Below are 24918 nucleotides of genomic sequence, written 5' to 3' on the forward strand. Positions count from 1 at the left end.
CGTCGCAGGTATCGGAGAGTGCAAGTGGCGATTGCAAGTGACTTCGTAATTTAGTTTATTTTTTCTTGTCTTCACCACCTGGCTACTGTTGTAAAATGTTGAGAGTTTCAAACAAAGAATTATAAATAAATAGAACAAAATAAAAAAAAAATAAAGACTGCAAGTGACGTCGTTAGCGGAAGTGCAAGTGTCTGAGAGTGCAAGCCTGAGAATGCAAGTCTGAAGCTTTGTCCAAATACCCACACTTGCGGTCTTTGCACTTGACCACTTGACTAAATTACTGATTATAATGACTTATACTGTCTTTTTACGCGTTGCGTTGCGCCGCGTAAACATAAAACCCTGTCTGCATTTGTGATCAGAGAAATGACAAACAACAAGTGCTATTCTACACTGCCCAAAACTCGCGTTTGAATCATCAGTGGCAAATCCTTTAAATGAAAACGTACTTACGTGAGTCAGAACTGCCGGCATTTTAGTCTAACGTTACTCTCCCAGGATCAGGAAACAGTCCTCCATAAAATGTGCTTCACACATCTGAATATTTGGGTTGAAGTGTTCTGGAACAGTGTTGTAAATACAACTTAACCACTGATTTCTAGTCGTGTCCATTTTTGGAAGGCCAAACAAAGTAGTTTTGCTTTCACAACGAAAAACACAGCGGCCTAGCGTGAGCGAAAGCCCCGGCTTAGTCTGAGCTGAAGCCGGGCAAGAGTGAGCTGAGGTGGCGGGATCGAGAACGGCGGTCCCGGCGGATCCGATGAAGGAGCGGTGAAAACGGTGAAAGCATATCCGGTGATCCACAGCACTAAGTTGATGTATTTCCTCAGCGACCAGCACAGATCAGCTCCAGGTATGACGAAGCGGATATCGTCCTCTTTTGAAAGTAGTTTCGCTTTCACAACGAATCACACAGCGCACGGCAACAATACTACAGCGAGAATAAAAGTTATGCCTTCTTTCTTTGCGTGAACATTTGGGCGGTGTTATGCAAATCTTCCCACATAGTGAGGTAGATATGTGGGGGCGTGTTCGAACGAGCCGTTTTAGGTAGGTGTGGCTAACTCTTAACTTTTATAAAGAATATCTCTTTGGATTTGAGACTTTAGTCTTTGCAACTTTACAGATCTTCTTTATGCACCAAGAGCTTGTAACACTCCAAAGAGAAAGGAAAAAATGAAATCGCATCATATGACCCCTTTAAATCCACATGCATCAGTGTCTTTCGATGTTTGCTGTTCAGATGTCTGCTTTGCACCAATCACACACACACACACACACAATGGAAAACTGTCCTTATGGTAGAGTACACAGCCTTTGTCTACAGTTATTTGATGTCGAAATCAAATCCAATATAGAAGTGCAATTAAAAGTCTTTATAGTTTATGAATGGCTGACTCCTTCCAGCAGTTAAATGTTGACACAGCTCTCACTCCACATTTAGGTTATGTACTGTCATAAGTCAAATGAAGTGGGCCAGGAATGTAATGCAATGTCAGGAACTGACAGCATAGGCCTATATGTGGCAGGATTAAGATAGTACAAATTACAGCTTTAGAACTTCACAGAGATATTCTGCAGATTTAGAGTATTACTAATGTTATATATAAAACCTTATCATTACTTAAGAGCTTTATACTAAAATGGCCTTGTCGCACTGGCCTTGATTTGGTAGCAAACTGAAATGGGTCTCTCTCTATCTTTCATAAACCTTAAAAGGTTCGTTCACCCAAAAATGAAAATTCTGGCTTCATTTACTCATCCTCACGTCGCTCCAAATAAAAGACTACATTAAATATGTTCATCATATAAAGTGATTGTATCGCTTAGATTTGGACCGCTTGATTCATTTGAAAACATTTAAAGTTTTGGTTACCTGGACTTTCAATGGAGGGACATTATCTTTACAGATTGTATTTAAAATATCTTAATTTGTGTTTTGAAGATTAACTAAAGTTTTTTGGGTTTGTAATGATGTGAAGGCGAGTAAATGCAGAATTGTAATTTTTAAGTAAACTAACCCTTTAAATATGCAGGTATCATACATGAAATCCATATGCATTTGACTGTAAACATTTATATTTATATAAGATCACACTGATGGTGATGTTAATTAACGGGACAAGGTTACTAAAATAAATAGCAATTCAAAAGACTGCTGAAAAGATGATCAAACCAAACACCTCCACAATACTGAGGTTCACGTCTGGTTTGCCACATCTTAGTTCCTCGCTATTTCAATATCCATATCTAACAGCCAATTCATGGTTATTGACTTGTTAGTAAGTTATAGTTTTGAAGTTGAGTTTAAAGTTGATTGAATAATTATGTTTACTCTTTTGTATTCCTTATGGGAGTGTTATGTATGTACCTGTGTTTTGTTTGGCTGTGTCAAGGGGACAAAAAGCCAAGTTTTAACTTTCATTAGCAGTACCAAGAACACGGAGTTGAAAGAAATTATGCTCCTCCAATCATGCAATAAACATCACTACATTTAAAGGGTTTAACCTAAGTAATGAAATACTTAAGTAATCAAGTATGAGCATTAATGATCTTTTACACGAAGGTTGCTTTCCCCAGATATATTTGACTTGAAAAAATAAATTAATTAATTACATATAAGCAAATGCAATGAATTTAAATAAATAGCTACTGATATCCAAATACATTTTTAATAAATAAAAAAGCATATGATACATCTTACATTAAGAGCCCATGTCAATTAAATGAGCTCTTCTTTGGCCACTGAATGAAGCTGACAGTACAATACAAATTGTACAAAGACTCTGTAATAGAGAGATTATAAATATGTACAAGGGTGATAACTCGAGAGATCAAACACACATACAACTGTAACACACATATATAATTCACATTTTCAAATTAGTTTTGGATATCAGCTCAGTGTTTCCCTAAGCAAGCACCCAGATTCTAGTAGCAATCACATATGATACACACAAAAGAGATTTTACCAGTCTACCATAAATATTTTAGACCATCCAAACCGCACGCATTATGATAGACCTATAGAAAAAAATATTTGAATCTTTTTCTTTTCTAAGAATGGCTTAACTTGAAGTGCTGTAAAAAAAATTTTGGAAAAAAATATTCTTTTAAGGTACTTTATGATATGTTGCCATACGGCAACAGCATACAATAGCGGATCTAACTTAGAATAAGTGTAAGCTGACTTATAATTAATATTTTTCCTCAGAAATGTCGTCTGTGTTGATTCAATTGGTCCTATTATAAGCTATCACATTTTTTATGTATGAAATTTCACAAAGCAGTTTTTTCATGTGCAGGAAGAGCAAGTTCTGCCCTTTACTTCTTTACCTTGCCATAGAATATGGCCGTGCTCACTGATCTAATGTTACCTGTATTCATATTTAATCAAAAGTGAAATTGCCATTTCAATATGATTATATCCATAATACAAATTCCATTAACATACGACTAATCAACATTATTTCACTAGTATTAATGTTGTTATTGTTACAGCTTAACAAATTGCAGCTGACCTTGCTTAACAGTGATGTTTTAGATTTTTTTGTAGAAGTGACACGGATTGGTCCTTGTTTATTGCTTTCAGCAACTACCGACAAGAGACGGCAGTCTGTCAGAAATCTCGCCACAGAAAAAAAACTGCATGTCATGTGACTTAATCAAAGCACATCATTGGCTAAACTAAGGTCTTCTCTTTCCAACAAAAAAAACGAGAATGTTCTCTTAAAGAGACAGTGGCAAGGAAATGAACACAAAGAGTATGTTGCCATATGGCTACACCATGCGGTAGAGGGTTAAACTGTATTTTGCTTTATATATTTATTTTTAGATTTAGTTTATATTTATCATGTAGCAGTTCTTAATTTATTTTTAAGTGTTATCTGAAAGTCTTTCCAAATTTTCGTATGGGGCCAGAAACAAAAAGTAGTTAAAAACTAAGAAACGATATAAATGTGAATGAATTCAAACATGGACGTCAGTCTGAATTGAGTCTCATTCAACTGTTTAGCAGCTCTGAAACAGATTCTTGAGTGTAACCCTCAAAACATCCATCCAACGGCACTAACATCATCTTGTTGTAATAAAAGTTAAAGGGGTGGTTCACTGTTTTTTTTCTAGGCTTGATTGTGTTTATGGGGTGCAGTCTAACATGTGTCAATGCTTAGTTTGAAAAAAAACGCATTATTTCTCACATAATGGTTGCCTTTTCCCGGGGGCGGGGTTTATCAGGGTTTGTGATGTCACGAACCCGGGAAGTAGCTCGTTGTAGTCCCTACCAGCTGTTTTTGTAGGTATTAAACTGCCAGAATTTTAAATCCGTTTGCATTGAACTTTCAGCTTCGTGAATTTGCAGATATTGTTTATGCTCAAACAGCAACATTACACACTAACTAATGTTAAAAAAGTGAAATCGCAATCAACCACCCCTTTAATATAGTCAAAATTTGAAGTATATCAGTTAGTCACTTAAATAGGGCTTTTCACGCTGCATCTAACCTCAGGTTATTGTCATTCTAAACCCAGCTTTTAACCCTGGTAGAGGAATGTTTCACACTTGTACTTTAGTAGCTGGGTTAACACTGCTTTTTAGCTGGCGTTATAAAACCCTGCTCTGGTGTAGGGTTAGCAGTGCTTTTGTGATGTTAACCCCACATTGTTGGTGCCAAACGAGTAAATAATGAAATGATGCTGTGTTAGAATGTTACGGCTAGATGCTTAGCATCTACACCCAATCGTGTGCCTCACATTCCAAGGTAGGAAGGCATCAAGGTACGTCCGAATCCAATGTTAGCTTCACTTCCTGTCTCCTGAGATGCCTTTATCTGAACAATTTTTGAAAACAGCATTTGCTGTATCCTTCGCTGCCTTTGATATCCCACAATCCTGTGCATTTGATTCTGTGACAGCTAAGCTAAAAAATAAAAATACCATCTGAAAGTTGTGGTTGGTGGTCAGTCTGCATGTAAATGTAGGTTTTTATCCAACTTTTTTCATTTTTTATGTAATTACTAGCAAGAAATTAGTATTGTAATAATTAAATATTCGCTTATTTATCATCAAAGCTCTCTCTAATTTGTTTTAGATCATTAAACTGTTATGCTGCCTCATGGATGTCTTTTCAAAATCAATTTCGTGAGGTACCTTCATGCACAAACTCTGCCTGCAAAGTCATTGCCTGATAAGGCAGCAAGGCGTCAAGTCAGCTGCCTAAGCTTTCAGACGCAGTTGTATAAACGGAAGGAATATGTGTGAAGAAGAGAGTGTTTCATTCAGACCTTTACAGTCTGAAAAGTCCATTCAGGAAAAACATAATAGTACAGTCTGCAATATATAATATGAAGATGCGCAATGCTAAAGCTGTTATGTAAACAGGTCGAGTGCTGCATTCATCCAGTCAGTGACACCGACATCGCAAATATGCATATAAGAACATTAAAGGGGTCATATGATGCTGCTAAAAAGAACATTATTTGGGGTTTAGGATGTACAGTGTGAAACAGCGTATGAATACCCTGGGTTAATTGTTAACCCCAGGTAATTATAAGCAATATGAAACATGAAGCAAATTAACCCAGGATTCAATTTACCCAGGGGTTTAGAATAACCCAGGGTTAACTATTTCAAGTGTGAAAAGCCCAAAGTGATTTGAAAGGAGGTACACTGATCAAAGCGACTTCAAGAATGCATGTGTTCATTCCCTCAGCAGGTAAGCTATAAGACATGAATAACACTTCATTTAAAAATTCAATGAGTTAAAAAAACACCAATATTGTGTCAGTTGTTCTTAAGAAAACTTTTCTTACAAAAAATTAATTTAAAAAACAATCATTGCACTCCATTACAGACAAATTAACACACACAATACTTTGTTCAGAAAGTAATTTGTTGTCAGAGTCTTAATTGCGGCATATGTGAAAGTTAATTTTTAGTCCCCTCTGAGACAAGTGAATACACACATGCACCGTTTGCGTATAAACACACACCCATGCATAGGCTCAGGTGTTACAGTTTGGCGTTTTTGGCAGCTTTGCCATGAGCAGGCACTGTTTCCAAGGTGATCTCCAGACTGTCAATCTCAGAACATTTCCGCCCCCTCACGATCACCCGCACAGACTTCTTACACTCAATTGATTGGCTCTTTGGTTTGCGCTCTTTTATCACTCTAGGTTCTCGTTCCGGCTCCGGCTCCAATTCGAGCTCGGTGCTGTCCTGCAGAGACAACTGCACAGTGTTCACGTTGACAGGACAGCGGCGTGGGTAGTGCTTAAACTGCTCAAACGGGTTGTTGCACCTCTCACAAGGGCAATGAAACAGACCTACAGGCCCCCTCATTGATTCTGAGATAGATTGGCCTCTACGCCGCAGGGGCCGCAGACTGAGGGCTAGCGATGGGCGGTAGCTCCAGTGGGGAAAACACTGGCACAGGCAGTGGTGCATGCAAACCCTTCGCAGGGAGTGCATGTCCTTGCAGAGGAGGTGGCGGAAGTTGGGTTTGAGCAAGAGGTAGATAAGAGGGTTATAAAGGGTGGAGGACTTGGCAAAAACTGCAGGGATGGCGAATGCCAGGGGCGGGATGTCCTCAAAATGGCCAAATGCCGCCCACATAGACACTAGTGCATATGGACTCCATGCAGTGAAGAATCCTATACACACCGCCACACTCAGCTGGAGAAAGACAGAGAAAGTGCACGATAGAGATGTTATGCAGTGCTTCATGAGAGCCATCATGGTATCAGTTCTAACATTACAGAAGGAGTTTTTGGGCACATCTTGGCAGCTGTTCTTACACTATCAAAAATCCATATCCTACTACTAAAATTCATATTTTAGTTAGCTATATATATGTTACTGTCCGAAAGTTTGGGTCAGCAAGACTTTTATTGAGAGAAACTCATACCTTTTATTCAGCAAGAACACATTGAATTGATCATAAAAGACAGCACGGACCTTTATCAAGCTATTGCATTAATACAACATGGTCTTACAATAGTGTACTCAATATATGCAGGGGCGGACTTAACCAATAAGTGAATTAAGTGGCCGCTTAGGGCCCCGATGAATCAGGGGGCCCCATCTTATATTGGCGAAACATATTTGGCAAACGCTCCAGTGTGTATTTGTGTTCTGGAGAGTGTCAAATGTTTATATTTACACTGTGTTTTGCAGCATTGAACAATGTAACCAATCACAGACATATCTGTTGATTTTCTGAACGCAAGGTGTTTAAGTTAGAATCCACTTACCGCTCAAAAGTTTTTGTCCAGTGCTGAGCTCTGCAAGCTCACGAATCCTCTCATTAAAAGTGCAGTGGATTTTGCTTAGGGCCCCCAAATCACTAAGCCCCTGAATATATGCAATTTTAACCTGTGAACTGTTAGCATCCCGCTAACAGGAGGATAAATTAGATATCATTTGAAAGCTTAAATTAGATATCATTTGAAACCATTTTAAGATCGGACACTGTGTTACCATGCAAATGGTATTTTAAATCCTTTTTGCGGGCTCCTCCCCCTAGTGAATGGTGTCAAGAGTCATATTACAAAATTTATTACAATAAAACGTTTTTATAATCTTGACAAAACACATATTGTTGGAAAGGTCTGAGTCTCAAGATTCTATATTTGGTGGTTATTTTGTGATAGAAGTAAGATTGTGGCAGAAATGTATACATTTTTTGACAGGAAAATGCATACAAAAGATTCAGTGGCGTTTGAATGTCACTCGGTGGCTATTTTTGTTATAGCACCTAAAAGATTGTGGCAGAAATGTATAAATTTTTTGACAGGAAAATGCATACAAAAGATTCAGTGGCGTTTGAATGTCACTCGGTGGCTATTTTTGTTATAGCACCTAAACAAATCTCACAGGAACCTACATTTTTGTAATATCAACTTCAAATTCAGAACATAACTTAGTTAGACATATGGCTTTGATTTTATAGCAATTTTAGTTTCCAACATATTTTGTAAAATATTTATTTTATATAAAATATAAAAAATACTACAGTACATTTTCTTTCGGATAAACCTTTTTTTTTTTTTAATGCTTTAATTTCAGCAATAATCAATAACAACTATTTAAGTTCAGATAATGCATTTTCATGTTCAAAAAGGGGGGTTAAAATAATATATATATATTATATTTAGTTTAATTTTTCTCGTCAACAAAAATGTTATTTTTATTGCCGGTTTAATATTGACTACATTTAAAGGATGTGTTTGTCAAAAGACAGAAAAAATGTAAAAAATAAATAATAACACCGCACCTTCACAATGATGGCCTGGATGTTTCCCATGCGCGTCTGCGCTGAGATGTGTTGCTCCACTGCTCTGCGGGACTCTCGGACCGTGAGCAGTATGTGTGTGTAGGAGACGATGATGATGCCACACGGCAGCAGGTAACAGGCAACGAAGAGCACAGAGGTGTAGGAGCGAGCAACTGAGTCGTGATTGGACCAGGCCCAGTCGATACAGCAAGCTGTGCCATAGGGTTCAGGACCGTACTGCCCCCAGTGGGTGAGGGGGGAGCATGCGAACACAAGTGCGTAAGCCCACGCGCATGCTATTAACACACGACCGTGCTCATAAGTGAACCTATTACCTACAGGTACACACATATACATTTTAAAGATCTTTTAAACACTTCAATTCATGCAGCAACACAAGTGACCATCTTTATGAGTGAGTCATTGAATTATTCTCTCAACCCAACTGATCAGTGTTATAATACAAAATAATATGATATAAAATTAAAATCTAATTTTATTTAAAGATAAGTGACTTTTAATGAGTGAGTCATCGAATCATTCATTCTATCATTTTGTCAAATCACTAATTCATGCAGGAGCAACACAAGTGACTGAGTGAGTCATTGAATTATTCTCTCAACCTAACCAATAAAGATTCATTCAGGAACGAAACATCACTATTATATATATAAATATTATACAAATATTATATAAATAAGTAAATTCTAAATGAAAGCATTTTCACTTGTGAACTTTCAGACTTTATTTAACATAACAGAAAATATAATGTAGGGTACCGTGAAGTGGATAGCAGACTTTGAGGCAGCAAACAGTGCTCAGTATAGTAAGAGTGGTCAGAGAGCAGATCCCGAACAAAACACCACAGAAGGCATAGATCACACACACTGTCCTTCCATAAAGCCATCTGCAAACAGAAACAGCACTCAGTAAGAACAAGCAAGATCAAAGGATCTTCTTTGCAAAGTAGCCCTCCTCAATTAGCATTCTTGTCAGCCAAATCATAATTTTTACCATGCAAATTAATAATAGCCTTCTTCACTTGTGCCACTATACTATATTAAGAAAAAGCAAAGCAAGATTATTTATCTAGCACATTTCAAAGTGGTAATTCAAGCTGCTGTACATAGTCATGATAAGGAGAAAGCAAAATAAAAGCTTAAAATCATAAGAATAAGAAATAGTACTTAGAATAAGAAATAGAAAGTATATAAATAAAAGTTCAATAAAATAGAACAAAAAATACCACATTAAAATGTCTATCATACAACATCTCAACAAAAATTCGAGGATTGAAGTTTATTAAAACTACCATTAACTGCATAAGCCCTACAATATATGAAATTTCTGAAATAGCATTCCTGTTTCTCAACTGGTAGATCACGATGTTAGCAACTACAAGGTCAAGGGTTTAATTCCTAGGAAACGTTTAAAAAAAAATCTTTGGATAAAAACATAAATCTGCCAAATACATACATTCAAATGACAGACTGAAAACTGAATTTTATAAATGCATAAACAACAGCACATTGTAATTTACCAGCCTAACAAATATGGACTAAATATTGTCTCAGTACTATCCACATGACCAAGTGAGAGATGAATTAGTGCCAAAATGGCATAGAGTTTGATTGGATACACATCCCCTGATGTCCACAACAAAAGATATGGGTATCAAGTTTAAAAGTCTATTTAGGCCCCACTTTATATTAAGTGGCCTTAACTACTATGTACTTACATCAAAAATTAAGTACAATGTACTTACTGTGTTCATATTGTATTGCAAAACACTTTTGCTGCTATTGAGGTGGGATACGGGTAAGGTTAGGGACAGGTTTGTTGGTATGGGTAGGTTTAAGGGTGGGTTAAGGTGTAAGGGATGGGTCAACTGTGTAATTATAAATGTAATTACAGAAATTAATTACAGATGTAATTACATGCAGGTATTTTTAAAATATAAGTACAATGTAAAAACATGTATGTACACAATAAGTGCAGTGTACCAAATTATTGATTTAAATGTAAGTACATTGTTAAGGCCACTTAATATAAAGTGGGTCCTCTATTTATTTTGAAACGCACAATTACATGATTAGTTGCATTTTTTTCCGCTGTCTTGAAATCGCATACCCTACAAATGTATGCTAAATCATTTGAAGGGCATCCCTATAAAGGACATTCTCCTTTTGTAAAGGATTCAGGTGTGTCTTCATGCCTACATTTCAAATACAATATTGAACTACATGATGTCACACAAGCTAGTGATTGCAATTGTCATTATTAACCACAGTCTGGAATAAAGAGACATTTAACCTTGATGGCTGTGGTCCGGATTTATGTGCGAGATGTGCTCTATCTGTGACACAGAGTCGCTCTGTGCAAAAGGAGCCATTGGATTCGGTCTGTCTTCTGTATTCTCTCCATGTCTACACACATCATCATTATCTTTGCATTTACCGGCCAGTTTCCTCTTGATGGAGCACTGAACTGAATGTGTGTGTGCCTTTTTGTTTTTGATTATATGAACCATTTTGCCTTGGAAACATGATGAGCTGAAGTGAAGTGACAGCTATACGGTATGTGTATGTAGGATATGGAGAGAAAGAGAAAGAAAGGGAAGGCAAAGAAAAAAATCAACCTTTACAGACTCAACAATCCAAGGACCCCCAATATAAAAATGTAGGGGTCTTGAATCTCTTTGAATCAAGGTCCTGCTGTTGCAGTTACACTACAGGACTGCTTGCATGCTGGTTTAATAACTGTCCTCCCTCTCTCCTGTCTTTTTTTCTTTTGGAGTTTTTATTTCTTTGTGGTACCTGTGTGCGAGGCTTGAGGTGACCGCGAGGGGGTAGAGGCTGAGGGTCATGCCCAGGTCACTGATGGCCAGGTTAACAATGAAGAATTCGGCTGGTTTTAAGAGGTGCTTCTTCTTGTAGGACACATACAGCAGCATACTGTTTCCACAGAGCGAACAAACACCTGCAAGTCCAAAAATGTAAGATGAGTTTGTGGTATATGATGTGGTGATAAGTTCCACAAGATCGTTTCTGAAAGTTCATTTTTCATCCACCGACACACTGGAACTGAACCACACTCTCCTTTATAAATTCTTAATAAAAGTCGAAGAGTTGTAGAAACGATATTTGGCAGTGCAGTGTGTAGTCCCAAAAGCTGGAAGAGAATTATCATTTTGTAGTGATAGGATCCCTCAGGAGTTTTTAGAATTGCACATACTTCAAACATGAGTTTTGAAACAGCTGAAACGATACTTTGACTTTATGCTTGTCATGTCTCTTGGACTTGAGCTAACGACTCGAAGCAAGTAATTTTCTCTTTAGCCCAATGTTCTTTTTGCCAGACATTGCATGCAAGCCAGTGTGTGGAGAATGAAAGCAATGGGGTTTATGTTGAACGTCACCTGACCACCAGCTTTTCAGAGAAAGCGTTAACAGCAGTATGGGTAACATTTTTCGTTATTAACAAACATTACATAATGCTTAACGGATCATTAGTTAATATGCATTCGAATAGCTAGAAACGTGAGATAATGTGCTTGTTAATGTTTACTAATAAACTTATTAAACTTTACCTAATGATTAACAGTTGATTATTTCATGTAAATTAAAATGCTTACAAATGCCATCAAACTTTCAGTTCATATGATCATGCACTTCTTGAAAATCTTCAAATGATTTTAACAGATGTTATACAATGATTAAAAGCTTTTGTTAATGTACAAGACTTTTGCTGCTATTGAGGTGTTGTACGGGTAAAGACAGGTTTGGTGGTTTGGGTAGGTTTAAGGGTTGGTTAAGGGGTCAACAGTGTACAGGGGTCAATTTGCTTATTATAAGGGAACATAGTTAAATCTGTTTATATGACATTGTTTTGATAAATGAGCTATGCAAAGGAACCATAATCATAAATAACAAAAAATTAAAATAAAAATTAGACCAAGGAGGATTGTAAGATGTTCTGTAGAGCTCCACAGACAGTTTTTATACAGTATGTTTGTTAATGATTTACCGGTATTAATGAAAGTTAAAGTGTTACCAACTTTGGTAAGATTAGACTGTGTTTTTTTTTTTAGATGTAACAATATTTGGATTGATATTATATGGCTACATTTTGTATTAGCTATTCAGCCTTTTCTATATCATATAGACTCGATTTAAGGCTCTAAAGCTTAAAACCTGACTTTTACTTGCAAAAAAACAATTACAGTTTATTCCTTGCCTGTCGGATTTCAGTTTTATTAAATCGGCTTCAGATTGGATAACAACAAACTGCCTCAGCTGGTTAGATTGATGGAAATCACGGTGGAAATTAAATCATAAATGTATATTTAGTCTATTAAGCAATCTGACAGAAATGTTCACAGCAATCGCCCTTTAGATCATGAGCCTTATATACTGTCAGGAAATCTAATCAGATTTACACCGATAGTGCCTAAGCTTCAGATATGCTCTGAGGCGATCTGTTAAGGAACAGCACACACAAATGAAGGCTGAGATCTTGGTTTAATACCTTATAGCGATAAACATAAGCCGTAATGCATGTAACACTGAGTTCTGTCATCAATAAAATATACTATGATAAAATTCCCATGAAAGGGATCATGTAAATAAACCTGATAGGGTGGTCCTGTCAAGGTGCATTTCAGACTGACTGACATTAATCTCTCTTGGTACATGGCTTCTTAAATAAATGGAAATTAAATATTGATGTATTGATGAAATATTGCGTTACTTGAAATATATCTTAAGCAGGTATGAACAAACTAGGCCTGTGGACCAAAGCTTTCCCATGATCTTTAAAAAAAAATATATATATATATAAGTTTTTACATTTTTGTGTAAAACACACGCACGCACGCATGCACACTCACACACACACACACACACACAAATTAAATTTGATTAAATTAAAAATTTTAATAATTTACAAAAATGTATTTACATTTTTTGCTTAATTATTTATTTATTGATCAGATCTAATACAACATTTACTTTTGGCCCTCAGCTCTCAATCAAGTTAAATTTTTGGCCCTTCATATTCAAAACTTAATTAAAAATTAAAAATGTAATTAAAAATTTAAAACTGGGCACCTCTGATCTAAAGCTTCCAACTAATTAATGTTTCTCACATTACTCCACTACTGTATCCCCACAGACTTTTCAAAAGAGCAAAAAAAAAATGCTGAGAGATGGATTATTGCAGTTCTAGTAAAGAAATATGTCAAATTATCAGTCAGACCCTCAGAAACTTTATTTTAACCCCATCACAGCAGTGTTAACTAGTTTAGTTACTATAACGCAAATTAAAAAGCATTTTTATTCCCAAAATGCATTGGACAAGAGAAAAGGTACAGAGGCAATGTGAGTGAATAAAAGAGAGCGAGACGGAAGAGAGACAGAATAAAGAAGAAGGTCAGTGCTCTGTATGTCCAAATGAAAAAGCCAGTTAGCATTTGGCACGCAAGTGTTCTGACACTCAATCCACTTCCATTGTTTCTGCACCCAACACATCAGTAATTATGATGCTGAAAGTGAACACTTTCATCAACCTCATGTCTAATTATTTTAATCATGCTGCAGCGAGCTATGCAAGGAACCATAATCATAAATAACAAAAAATTAAAATAAAAATTAGACCAAGGAGGATTGTAAGATGTTCTGTAGAAGATCAGAGCACAGTGCAGTCAACACTTGCTTTCAGTGCTAGATGTATATGTGGATTAAATAGAAGCAAACGGAAAACCTGTAACTCTGTTATGGATCATAGAGCAAAGTTGATGAGAATGCAGATGAAAAAATAAATGAATTCTCACTCTTACCAAAAAGGGAGTAAAATACGCCCACTGTGATGTCAGCAGCCACTGGGATGTTAGACTGGAAGGTGCTGTTGTCCAGTCCTTGCATCTGTAACACACACACACAGAGAGAGAGAGAGAGAGAGAGAGAGAGAGAGTGCAAAATTCCTTCAGTGAACATTAAAACAACACAGCCAAATGTGCAAACAGCACATTTCCTTCTTTTTGAATTCCCCCAACAAACTCCCAATCACAAACCTAATTTATATCACTTACTATCACCTGCATGTGTTTAACAAACATATGCCGTCAAAAAGCATCCAGCATCGTAGATATAAACACTGTGCAGAACTGTACACCTGTGCACTTATGTTAAAGGCAGAGTAAGTGATTTCTGGTAGCCAATGTTGATATTTGAAATCACCAAAACAAACACACCCCTACCCCAAAAGGGTCTTGCCCCTATTTTGATAGCTCCGCCCCACACATACGTACGCAACCCAGGCAACGATTAGTTCTGTGAAACAAAGAGAGAGAGAGAGAGAGAGAGAGAGCTGGATTGATTGTGACACCAAGGAAAATCTAAAAAATAAAAATAAATAAATAAATAAAATTATAATAATAATAAATACTTAAGTCCGTAAGCAATATTAAATGTGTTCTGAGTTCACAACATAGAAAAATGTGTTATTAACCACCCAGCTAAATTTGAAAGATACAAAAAACGCTAAGTAAATAAAATAAGTTATCAAAACCTTGAAAAAATAAGCAGTATTCTCTGCTCTCAGATGCTGGGGGCGTGTCTGCTGTCGTCGCTGAAACCACGCCCACTCGCGGGAAAGCTGCCGCCTCACTCAACTGTCAAATACAAATACATTTAAATAAGGAGACCAAGCTGTTTTGTAAATTATCGCAACCAGGTAACATGCATATACGTGATGAAGGCATAGCCAGCAAACTGTAGGTCGTATATTACCAGTATTTTCTTAGGTAATACACTGAAGTTACACTGTATAAGTGCACATATTGTAAAATAACGTGTAAGAGATATGTCTGTTTCAAAAGAAATATTATGGGTTTATAATGAATTGTCTCAATATTCTTTGAGTAGGCTACATTTTGATGTATTTGGGAATGAGTCATCAAACGGTGCCATTTGTGTCACCTTAACTTACTATTGATATAATTTACAGGATATTGAATCTCATTGTTTAATGGATTTGACTGGGTGCATAAAAGGGGGGGAAAAAGCTAAATTAAAACATTAGTTTTAATTTTAGTTTTTAATTAATTAAACATTAGTTTTAATTTAGCATAAATGTTTTAAATGTCAACCAATTTGAATATCTTTGTCCATTATAATAGTATACAAAAATAAATAAATAAATAAAAATAATGCTAATCTTTTAAATATTGCTTTTATTGAAATTAATATATAATGCTTTCAGTGTCTAAGTAAATGCTTTATGCATTTCTAAGGTCTTCTGTTCAAATAAACAGACCCAAGCTCAATCAGAGCATATAGTGCAAGCATCGCCAATGTCAGGATCCCAGGGAATCCATAAAGTAAAAAGAAAAAACGTGTAGACATATAGCATCTGCCAAATGCATAATTGTAAACACAACAGACCTTAGTCAGGGTAGACGGCATATTGAATTTTATATGGATGAAAACGAGACTGTGCAGGATAGACTGCAGTCTTTACAGTGGTACGTACTGTACAAAGTTACCAGGTCACATAATTTTCAAAACTTATGTAAAATGTTATGTATTTTTTGTATTTTGTATTTTCTGAAAGTTTCTTTGGAAAGATGTTTTGTCAGCTGAAAAATTTGCATATTGTTAAACTACAGTACAAATCCACTGAACACACTGTATAGTTCTGTAGCTGTTTCTGCCACAGAATGAAAAAAAATAAAAATAAAAAAAACATGTTGCAATTACCTGCAACATTTTATTTAATGCTTAGAGCACAACTGTGAGAAGCATTTTTTTTATTTTTATCCCATGGCGGAAACAAGCTTCCATATGCTATAAGGTTTATTAAAGTTGTTAATCACAGACACGTTATTAATCCTGACATCTACCCTTGTCATGTTCATGAGAGAAGTTGATCTGGCTTTTAAAACCAGTCGGAATAAAATAAAATCATGATAGATTCATTTTTTTTTTTTGTGAGCTGTTCCTTTAACCTGTTTGGGAACAGAGCTTCAGACGGAGGGAGAGGGAGATGCGGTGAATGTCTATGTGAAAATCTGCTGACAGTGCTACAGTTATCCCTCAATCGCATGGCCTTATCTTGTACAGTTATTTAAAAAAACATTTAGGCATCCCCATTTTCAGTAAATCTGGTAAATCTTTTCTCAGAATTTGTATTAGAAACGTGCGAGTATTTCCTCTAATCTCTTTGAACATTCTGCCAGCTTTGCTGAGAGTAACAGCTGTGCATAATTCTTAAAAACTGTGTATATAGCCTTTAACTTTCATTAGGCTGATTGCCAGCCTCTTTAAATTACATCTGTATAAATATTCCATCTGTCTCCCTCTTTTTTCTCCCTACTTCCTTACCTACTTCCCTCAAACACACACATGCAGCATACTGATCAGCAGTGGAGCTAAAGGCTGAATCTGCACACTCAAACATCTCCAGAGATCAATAATCCCAGACCTACACTACGTTCCTCTACGCAAATCCATTCTATGAATAAAAGAGCTTTAATGTTTTATATATAAGCAAACAGACAGCTCTCCCTTAAGACAATTCATCAGATAACTCCATAAAACCTGCAGGAAAGGGGAAAAAGGCACTGTTTTACTGATGACCAAATATTTCCCAGCCACTGTCTTCCTCATTTGCACTGAGATACAAATACAGTTTCAAAACCATGAACCATATTCTGTGTACACTCTTAAAAATAAAGGTGCTTCAAAAGGTTCTTCAAGCGATGCCATAGAAGAACCATTTTTGGTTCCACAAAGAACCATTCAGTCAAAGGTTCTTTAAAGAACCATCTCTTTCTTACCTTTTTGTAATCTGAAGAACCTTCTTTCACCACAAAGAACCTTTTGTGAAACAGAAAGGTTCTTCAGATGTTAAAGGTTCTTTATGGAACCATTTAGACAAAAAGGTTCTTCTATGGCATCGTGAAGCACCTTTATTTTTAAGAGTGTATGTACAGTAACACCAAACAAATTCCTCATGACTTGGAATTTATGGATGAGCACATGCTTGCCACTTAAAACGTACAGATACCATCACAACATCATTTTGAACATTAAGTTCTATTATGCCATTTCGACATCATGCACACACACATATTCATCTTGAAATGTTATTACTTAGGCCAAATATTCACACAGCCAAAGGCTTGCTAGGGTTTGCATTCCTTAAACCCTGCTAAACGTAATAACCGAGTGAATGAATTAACAAAACTAGATTTTGCTCTCAAAATGAATTCACTCCACACCTGTACTACAAGATTATTTAAAAATACCACAGCCTGGGGTGTTTGCTGTCTGTGATATGCACATATCTTATATTTCTTATTAAAAAACAACTTCAGAACAGCCAAAGCACACACACAGGGGGGCATGAGTTTATGAATGCCATTTTATAACTATCAGCTGTCTCGTATTAAAAGGAATAGAGAAAAGTGAAAATTTGCTGTACATTTACTCACCCCCAGGCCATCCAAGATTTAGATGCGTTTGTTTATTCATCAGAACAGATTTGGATAAATTTAGCATTACATCAGTTGCTCATCATTGGATCCTCTGCAGTGAATGGGTGCCGTCAGAATGAGAGTCCAAACAGCTGATATAAAAATATCACAGTAATCCACACGACTCCAGTCCATCAATTAACATCTTGTGAAGTGAAAAGCTGCATTTTTGTTAGAAACAAATCGATAATTTAGAGTTTTTGCAATCGTTGCTTCCGTTTTTTCCATCGTTGCTTCTGGCTAAAATATGAAGCTCTATCCATAATATTGCTGTCTCAAATTAAAAAGTAATCTTGTCTGATTTAGGAGAGAAATATGCACAGATCAAGCACTGTTTACAAGTGAAAACAGTTCTAAACAAATATGTCTGTGAATTTTGATGGACATTTTTCACTGGAGGAAGCCTTATTATGGACTGTTATTTTAGCCAGAAGCGACATTTTAAAGTTAAATTATGGATTTTTTTCTTACAAACACACAGCTTTTCACTTCACAATGTGTTAACTGATGGGCAGGAGTTGTGTGGATCACTTGTGGTTTATTGTGATGTTGTATAGTTTTGAATTTCAGTTTGCACTTTTTCCCTGTTGTGTTGGTTGTCATGGTTGTTGATTTGATATCGTCATTCAGTTCAGGTATGTGTTGTTAATTATCCTTGTTTGCTCATGTATTTAAGTTGCTCTGTTTCTGTTTATTGTTGTCTGGTCTCATCTAGGTTAGATGTGTTGTTGCTGTTCTCCGTACGTGGATTATTTGCCTGTGGAATTATTGAAAACTACCTTCTGCCTTCATCTTCGTGTGTGTACAACACAGTTCCGTGACATTTTTTTTTAGTTTGGACTCTCATTCTGACGGCACCCATTCACTGCAGAGGATCCATTGGTGAGCAAGTGATGTAATGTATTTCTCCAAATCTGTTCTGATGAAGAAACAAACTCATCTACATCTTGGATAACCTGAGGGTAATTTTCAGCAAATTTTAATTTTGGGGTGAACTATGCCTATTAACCTGCTAGGGAAGATGTTGGCATAGAGCAATATTATGTTATGGTATTATTTAATATGACAACAGGACACAAAAACAAGCGGAACTGTGTATGCTAGCCCTAGTTTGCCAGGATCTTAACATAGGCCCGTACAATCTTAGAAATAAACATAATTGATGTTTTTAGGCTGATGCAAACTAATGAATAATCAGCACAGGTACTGGCAATGCTGACGATTCTGGTGAGACGATGAATGCTCACAGCACAAAGTGGCATATGTGACTGTTTGTATAACTCTATGAGGTTACACACTCATCCAAACACACACAGATGGCGGTAAATCAGAGAACACCTCTAATTCACCTGCCGCTCCATCAGCGCTATAAAAACCTCAGCTTAGAAATGAGGATCAGTCAGCCAAACAGTCTTCCATTGATTACACACACAAGGACACAAGAATATACATATGAATGCGGTGCCATTCACAAGGGAAAGATCTGAAGTCTCAGTCTAGCTATCTGTGATTTAATAGAGGAGGGGCCACAGTGCTGTCTCGAGTCTCCAGATATGCATTCATAACTCAATCTATATGTTTTCTAACCCACTCTCTACAGGACATGCATTTATATCAGTCAGCTGCACTGAATCGAAATCCTTCTGTGTTTGAGGTTGGTTTCAAGAAGAAAGTGTGTGTTGTCATTTTTGTTTGTACGGTTGTCACGTGCAGTACTCAGTCTGCTAATAAAATGAGAAAACTTCACCTCACGTCTCTCTGAATTTACCATGAGATCATAAACAACAGTTCTGAGGATATTCTTGGGGTTTATTAATAAGGAAAAACGAGCGGTAAATATAAGTAAGTCTTGTGGAAGTCATATGATATCAGAAAGACTTGCCACAATAGACTTTAGATAGATATAATATTTAGATATCAGCCAGTGTGTGATTTGTTAAAAAAATTCAGAGGGGGTTGGGAGGTAGTCATCTGAACAAAATGTCATAATTAAAATTTTAATGTAGAAAGACAATGTAGAAGTAACCAAAATGCGGTATAACTGATATAAAATATACAGTAAAAATACAAAAAGTAATTATTTAAACCGATTATGTCTAAGACATAAATATATTACTATTGTAACACAACTGCACTGTAAAATAATAATGAATGCCTTATTATATGAATACTTTTACTTAGTGCGGTAGTAAAATTATACTTTCTTCACTTGCTAACATTGAATCCTTAAGTTTTTATTTTGCATGAAAACTGCAAGCAGGGGGGTCTAATGCGATATCGCAGGGGTCTGCCAATTACTGTTTGAACCCAAAAAAAAAGTTTTTTGGGAAAGAAATAAAAACAGGTGTTAGACAAGCATACAATATTAAAGCAATACTACAACAGCTAAAGATATGAAGAAAATTTAAGTTAAATTTTTCAATGTCCTGACTCACCCACATTAAAATGTATTTCATAAAATTAAAAATGAAGAATTCAAATGAAAATATAATGAAAAACAATTCTGTACATCAAAAATGGTTATATTCATTCTTTGCAAAGCATCATAACTGTAATACAACATCAATCATACAGTATGCTCAGTTTATGGAATATGTAACAGAAGGTTTCTGTTCTGTCTCTATGTACTAAGGCGGCCTTGTCCTGAAAGACTGAAGCTTTGTTTTAGAATGAAACTACAAAACCAACAGCTTATTGGAATGTCAGTCATTGTCATTGCTCGGACCACAGACACAATCAAGCGCCAAAGCTTGATTTAAGTATATCACTAGATCCAAAATTTGTTTTTAAAAGATTTACCAGAAACCGCCTAGACCAGATTTCATAAACATTCCTGATAATAATCACACAAACTGACTGCATTAACTGTGTACAGACAGTTTTAAAACTGTATTATTTGCTTTCCTGACTGTTTTTTATGACCCAGTTTATGGCATTTTCATTAATGCTTCTTAAGTAATAGGGTGAACTGTTAAAACACCATAAGAATGTATGTCAATTTAATACATTAATGACAGGAGGGCTGCAGTCAGGGACAGGTGAAGGAGAAAAGAAAGCATTACATGCATCCTTGCCAGACCTCTCCATCTATGGGTGCTGAATCTGAGAACCATAAGAGACTCCAGGCTCAGACCTCAGGCATAGTAAGAGGGGTTTATTAATGAACTTTAGTAAATGCACTAGTAAAACTTCATTTTTAAAACGAAGGGGCATTAAATAAAGATTAAGGTATTTCTTGAATTACTGGAATATTTTAAACCTTAATATAAGCAATGTAATAACAAAAATGATCATATATGGTTTGTTGTCTCTGTTTCAGTAACGTGATTCAAATCTGTGACTGTTCGACTGTTGCAGCAGTGGGTTGTAACATAAGAAATGAGCTACAGCTGGGGAGAAATCATGACAACTGATTTCATCTGAACCAGCAGGTAATTTATAATTAAGCTTTTCATCTACATGTTAAACAAAATTGTAAAATATCCTGATAAAATCATGGGGGGTTGTAACACTTTTTACTATGTACTTCTGGATCCACAAAGATTTTACAGAATGGGACAAAATGACTAACACACACACACACACACACACACACACACACACACACACTAAATGGGGACATTCCATACTTCTATTGTTTTTATAAATACTTCAACCGAACCCTAACAGAAAACTTCATGCATTTTTACCGATTTTTACAAATAAATAATAAAAAAAATATCTTTATTTACTTTATACAGTTTTAACAAATCAGGATGCCTTCAGAGAGAGGTTGTGTCATATTTAACTCACTTCTGGGCACAAATTTGGCCACGAAATATGATTAGACTCACACATACATTTAGCTGATATAGACTTCTATTGTTTTCATACCAGCTAGTTATAAACCCTAACAGAAAACTTTCTGCATTTTTACAATATTACTTTACAGTTTTTGCAAATAAGAACATCCCCCAAAAGGAGTTTTTCTGAGAGATTTATGTAAGATACAGCTCATTTCTGGGTACAAATTTGTCCCAAATATAGATTTGTTACTGTAGCTATTGTTGTTAGAGATGATCGATATATTTCCTATTTGTTTACTATTCGGAATTAAAATGAAATGAGCTGAGGAAACTCTCAATTATTCTAAAAAGGTATATTTGATTACCACAATAAAGTAAATTGTCTGTGTTTTAATTGGTGTTACAAACAACCCAAGTAGTGGCATAGACCGTAACAACACTCTGTGTCTGACATTAATTTACACAGTTTAGGAATAAGTTGCAGATTTATAAACTGCATTCGTTTGTAGCAGACAAACATGGAAATTAATTATTAAAGATTGAATCCAAAATAACACTGAAATACAGATGTTTAAAAAACGTGTTACAACACTCCTCGACTTTGTGCGAAGAGAAGCGCAACCCTCAGCCAATAAGCGCACAAGCCTTCAGCTTCTTTCATTCCCTAATAAAACCAAGCCCAAAACCAGGGAAAATTAGCTGGATGGATTAGAACAAATCAACAAGTGAATGCCTATGCATGAAGAATACCATCGCGAGACACCAAAATTGAAGAGAAAAGCCCAATAATCGCAAAACACACGGGTTTCAGGCGCGCGTCTCTTCGGCACCAAACTCTGGGGTCCACACCTCCCCATTTGTGCGCTATTTATCCACATGCACCTGCTCGCTAGGACACATTCGATGTCATCGCTCAGAACATTCCTTCATGCAAAGTGGGTTCAAACAACCCTGATAGATCTCTTCCACACAACATCTCCAACATCATGCACCCTCCTACCATGACAGCCGTCAGCCTCGCCTCTCCTCGGGAAGCCGAAGGGGTTCCTCCGCTTTATCCGTGATCATTCGTCAATTCGTAATTCGGACCCACATCGCAGGGGCACGCGCAGTCAAGTGACTTCGCGTGGGAGACTAAAAACCAGATATCAGACCTTCCGGTGCTGATCAGAGTTTTTGCGCAAGACTGTGCGCAAATGCACGTGCAGGTGTTCCCGAGTGGTTGACAGCGAGTTGTGATTGTGAATGCCCCCCACCTCCCTTTTCCATAAAAGAGCAGTTGTACTTAACGCCTGACGCGCACAACGGTGAGTTTGGAAACACGTCGACCTTTGACAACAGCGCGTGTTTTTGTAGCCTAATGCAGCCTCTCGTGCCTTTAACACACATTACATTAGATCTGGATTCTACTGGGACAGCATGTTTAGCGTGCAGGTGCAAAACGATTAATGCTTTAAGACATTTTTTTTGTTTTTAAATAATATAAGAAGAATATTCGTATAGCAAATATAAGAAGAATGAGCAAATATTAAAAGAAGCAGAGCAAAGAAAAAGAGAAAAAAGAAGGCATGGAAAAAAAACAGAACGGAAATGAAGAGGAGGAAGGGACAGAAGAGGAAAGAAAGGAACGAAACAGAAGGGAAGGTGTAGGGGATGGGGAAGAGAAAAAAAAGCGAAGGAACAGAATAAATGCATTTCATGGATAAAACTTCCTGAACCCTTCAGGATAATCAGAGATCTTAACCACAGAACGGAAATGAAGAGGAGGAAGGGACAGAAGAGGAAAGAAAGGAACGAAACAGAAGGGAAGGTGTAGGGGATGGGGAAGAGAAAAAAAAAGCGAAGGAACAGAATAAATGCATTTCATGGATAAAACTTCCTGAACCCTTCAGGATAATCAGAGATCTTAACCCATTTAATCCCACACACCATTTGTTAACCAAATGTACTTTTGAGTTTAAAAGGTCTGAAAAGAATTTGTTGCTGTATTTTATAGTTTAACTCTAAATTAAGACAGGCTGACTTTTAATTGTTTTGAATTATCCAGCGGCGGGAAGCTCGTCTGAGGTGCAGCGGGGCTACAGTTATTAGTGAAGTGAAGTGACATGTGGCCAAGTATGGAGACCCATACTTGGAATTAGTGCTCTGCATTTAACCCATCCAAAGTGCACACACACAGCAGTGAACACACACACACCGTGAACACACACCCTGAGCAGTGGGCAGCCATTTCTGCTGCGGCGCCCGGGAAGCAGTTGGGGGTTCGGTGCCTTGCACCGAAGGGCACCTCAGTCGTGGTATTGAAGGTGGGAGAGAGCGCTGTACATTCATTCCCCCCACCTACAATCCCTGCCGGTACGAGACTCGAACCCACAACCTTTGGGTTACGAGTTCGACTCTCTAACCACCAGCCATCCAGTTACCGTTGACAATTTACCTGAACATTTTCCAACAGAAAAAAAAAGCAATTTGCTGCATTTGTAGCAAAGTAAGATTCAAAAAGTATGAGCGAGTTGATTTCCACCTTAAGGGACAGAAAACATGTAGGCTATGTGGATATATTTGGTAACATAAAAACAGGCGAGAAATTTGCACTATGTTTGTATTATGTGCATTTTTGCTGAGAACCACACATCTAGAGAAAACTATAGTTACCTGTATTTGCTACAATGATATAAACACTTAAGTAAACACTATTCAGAATACTTTTACAAATTACTTATGTCAACCATTGTGTAGGCTAAACCATTGTTTTTTTTAATGCTTGTGAATTAAAAGAATAATGTTAGTTAACTAATGCTAGTTAAGCAATCGTTCAAAAATGTTTAAGTAGCTTAACTTTTCACAGCTGTCTGTAGCCATCACCCAGATTGACCTTCATTTGGTCACAGGCATATACAAATGAATGTTCAATTATGGTGAATAGTATATAAAATAAAATGTTTACAAGCAACGAAATTAATACAGACAAATACCAGCTGTCGTTTTCAGATTTCTACAAAGGAAAATGTTGGTTTAATCTGGTTATGGATTTAGGTTAATGTGGTATAATGTCTGCATGCTAATGATGCATACACAGAAAATCACCAAATTTGGAATATTATCAGAATATTCATATGCACGAAAATACAGGAAAGAGGGAAAGCTACAGGAACTACTATAGTTGAGAAAGTTTTTCAAAGTGGGTAATTTTACTGGAAAAAAATAAACAAATAAAATAAATCACAAATAAAAAAAATTAACAAAATCTAAAACCTCAGTTGATAATTTCAGATGATTATTACAATAGCATGATAAAAATATATTTTTTTTTTGGGGGGGGGGGG

At 36.5% G+C, this 24918-nt stretch overlaps 1 protein-coding gene across 1 annotated transcript; it reads right to left on the reverse strand.

The window, feature by feature from the left end:
- Nucleotides 1-6009: 6009 nt before the first annotated feature.
- On the reverse strand, nt 6010-22644 carry LOC107712355 (opsin-5-like). Its single transcript, XM_016517582.1, has 6 exons — nt 22593-22644; nt 14109-14193; nt 11089-11251; nt 9052-9179; nt 8273-8607; nt 6010-6672 (listed from the first exon to the last, which is right to left on the reverse strand). Exons 1-6 carry the CDS (start codon nt 22593-22595, stop codon nt 6010-6012), a joined length of 1377 nt encoding a protein of 458 aa, XP_016373068.1. The 5' UTR covers nt 22596-22644.
- Between the last annotated feature and the right edge of the window lie 2274 nt (nt 22645-24918).

Source organism: Sinocyclocheilus rhinocerous, unplaced genomic scaffold, assembly GCF_001515625.1.
Source record: "Sinocyclocheilus rhinocerous isolate Xijiao unplaced genomic scaffold, SAMN03320098_v1.1 scaffold4389, whole genome shotgun sequence".
Lineage (NCBI taxonomy): Eukaryota > Metazoa > Chordata > Actinopteri > Cypriniformes > Cyprinidae > Sinocyclocheilus > Sinocyclocheilus rhinocerous.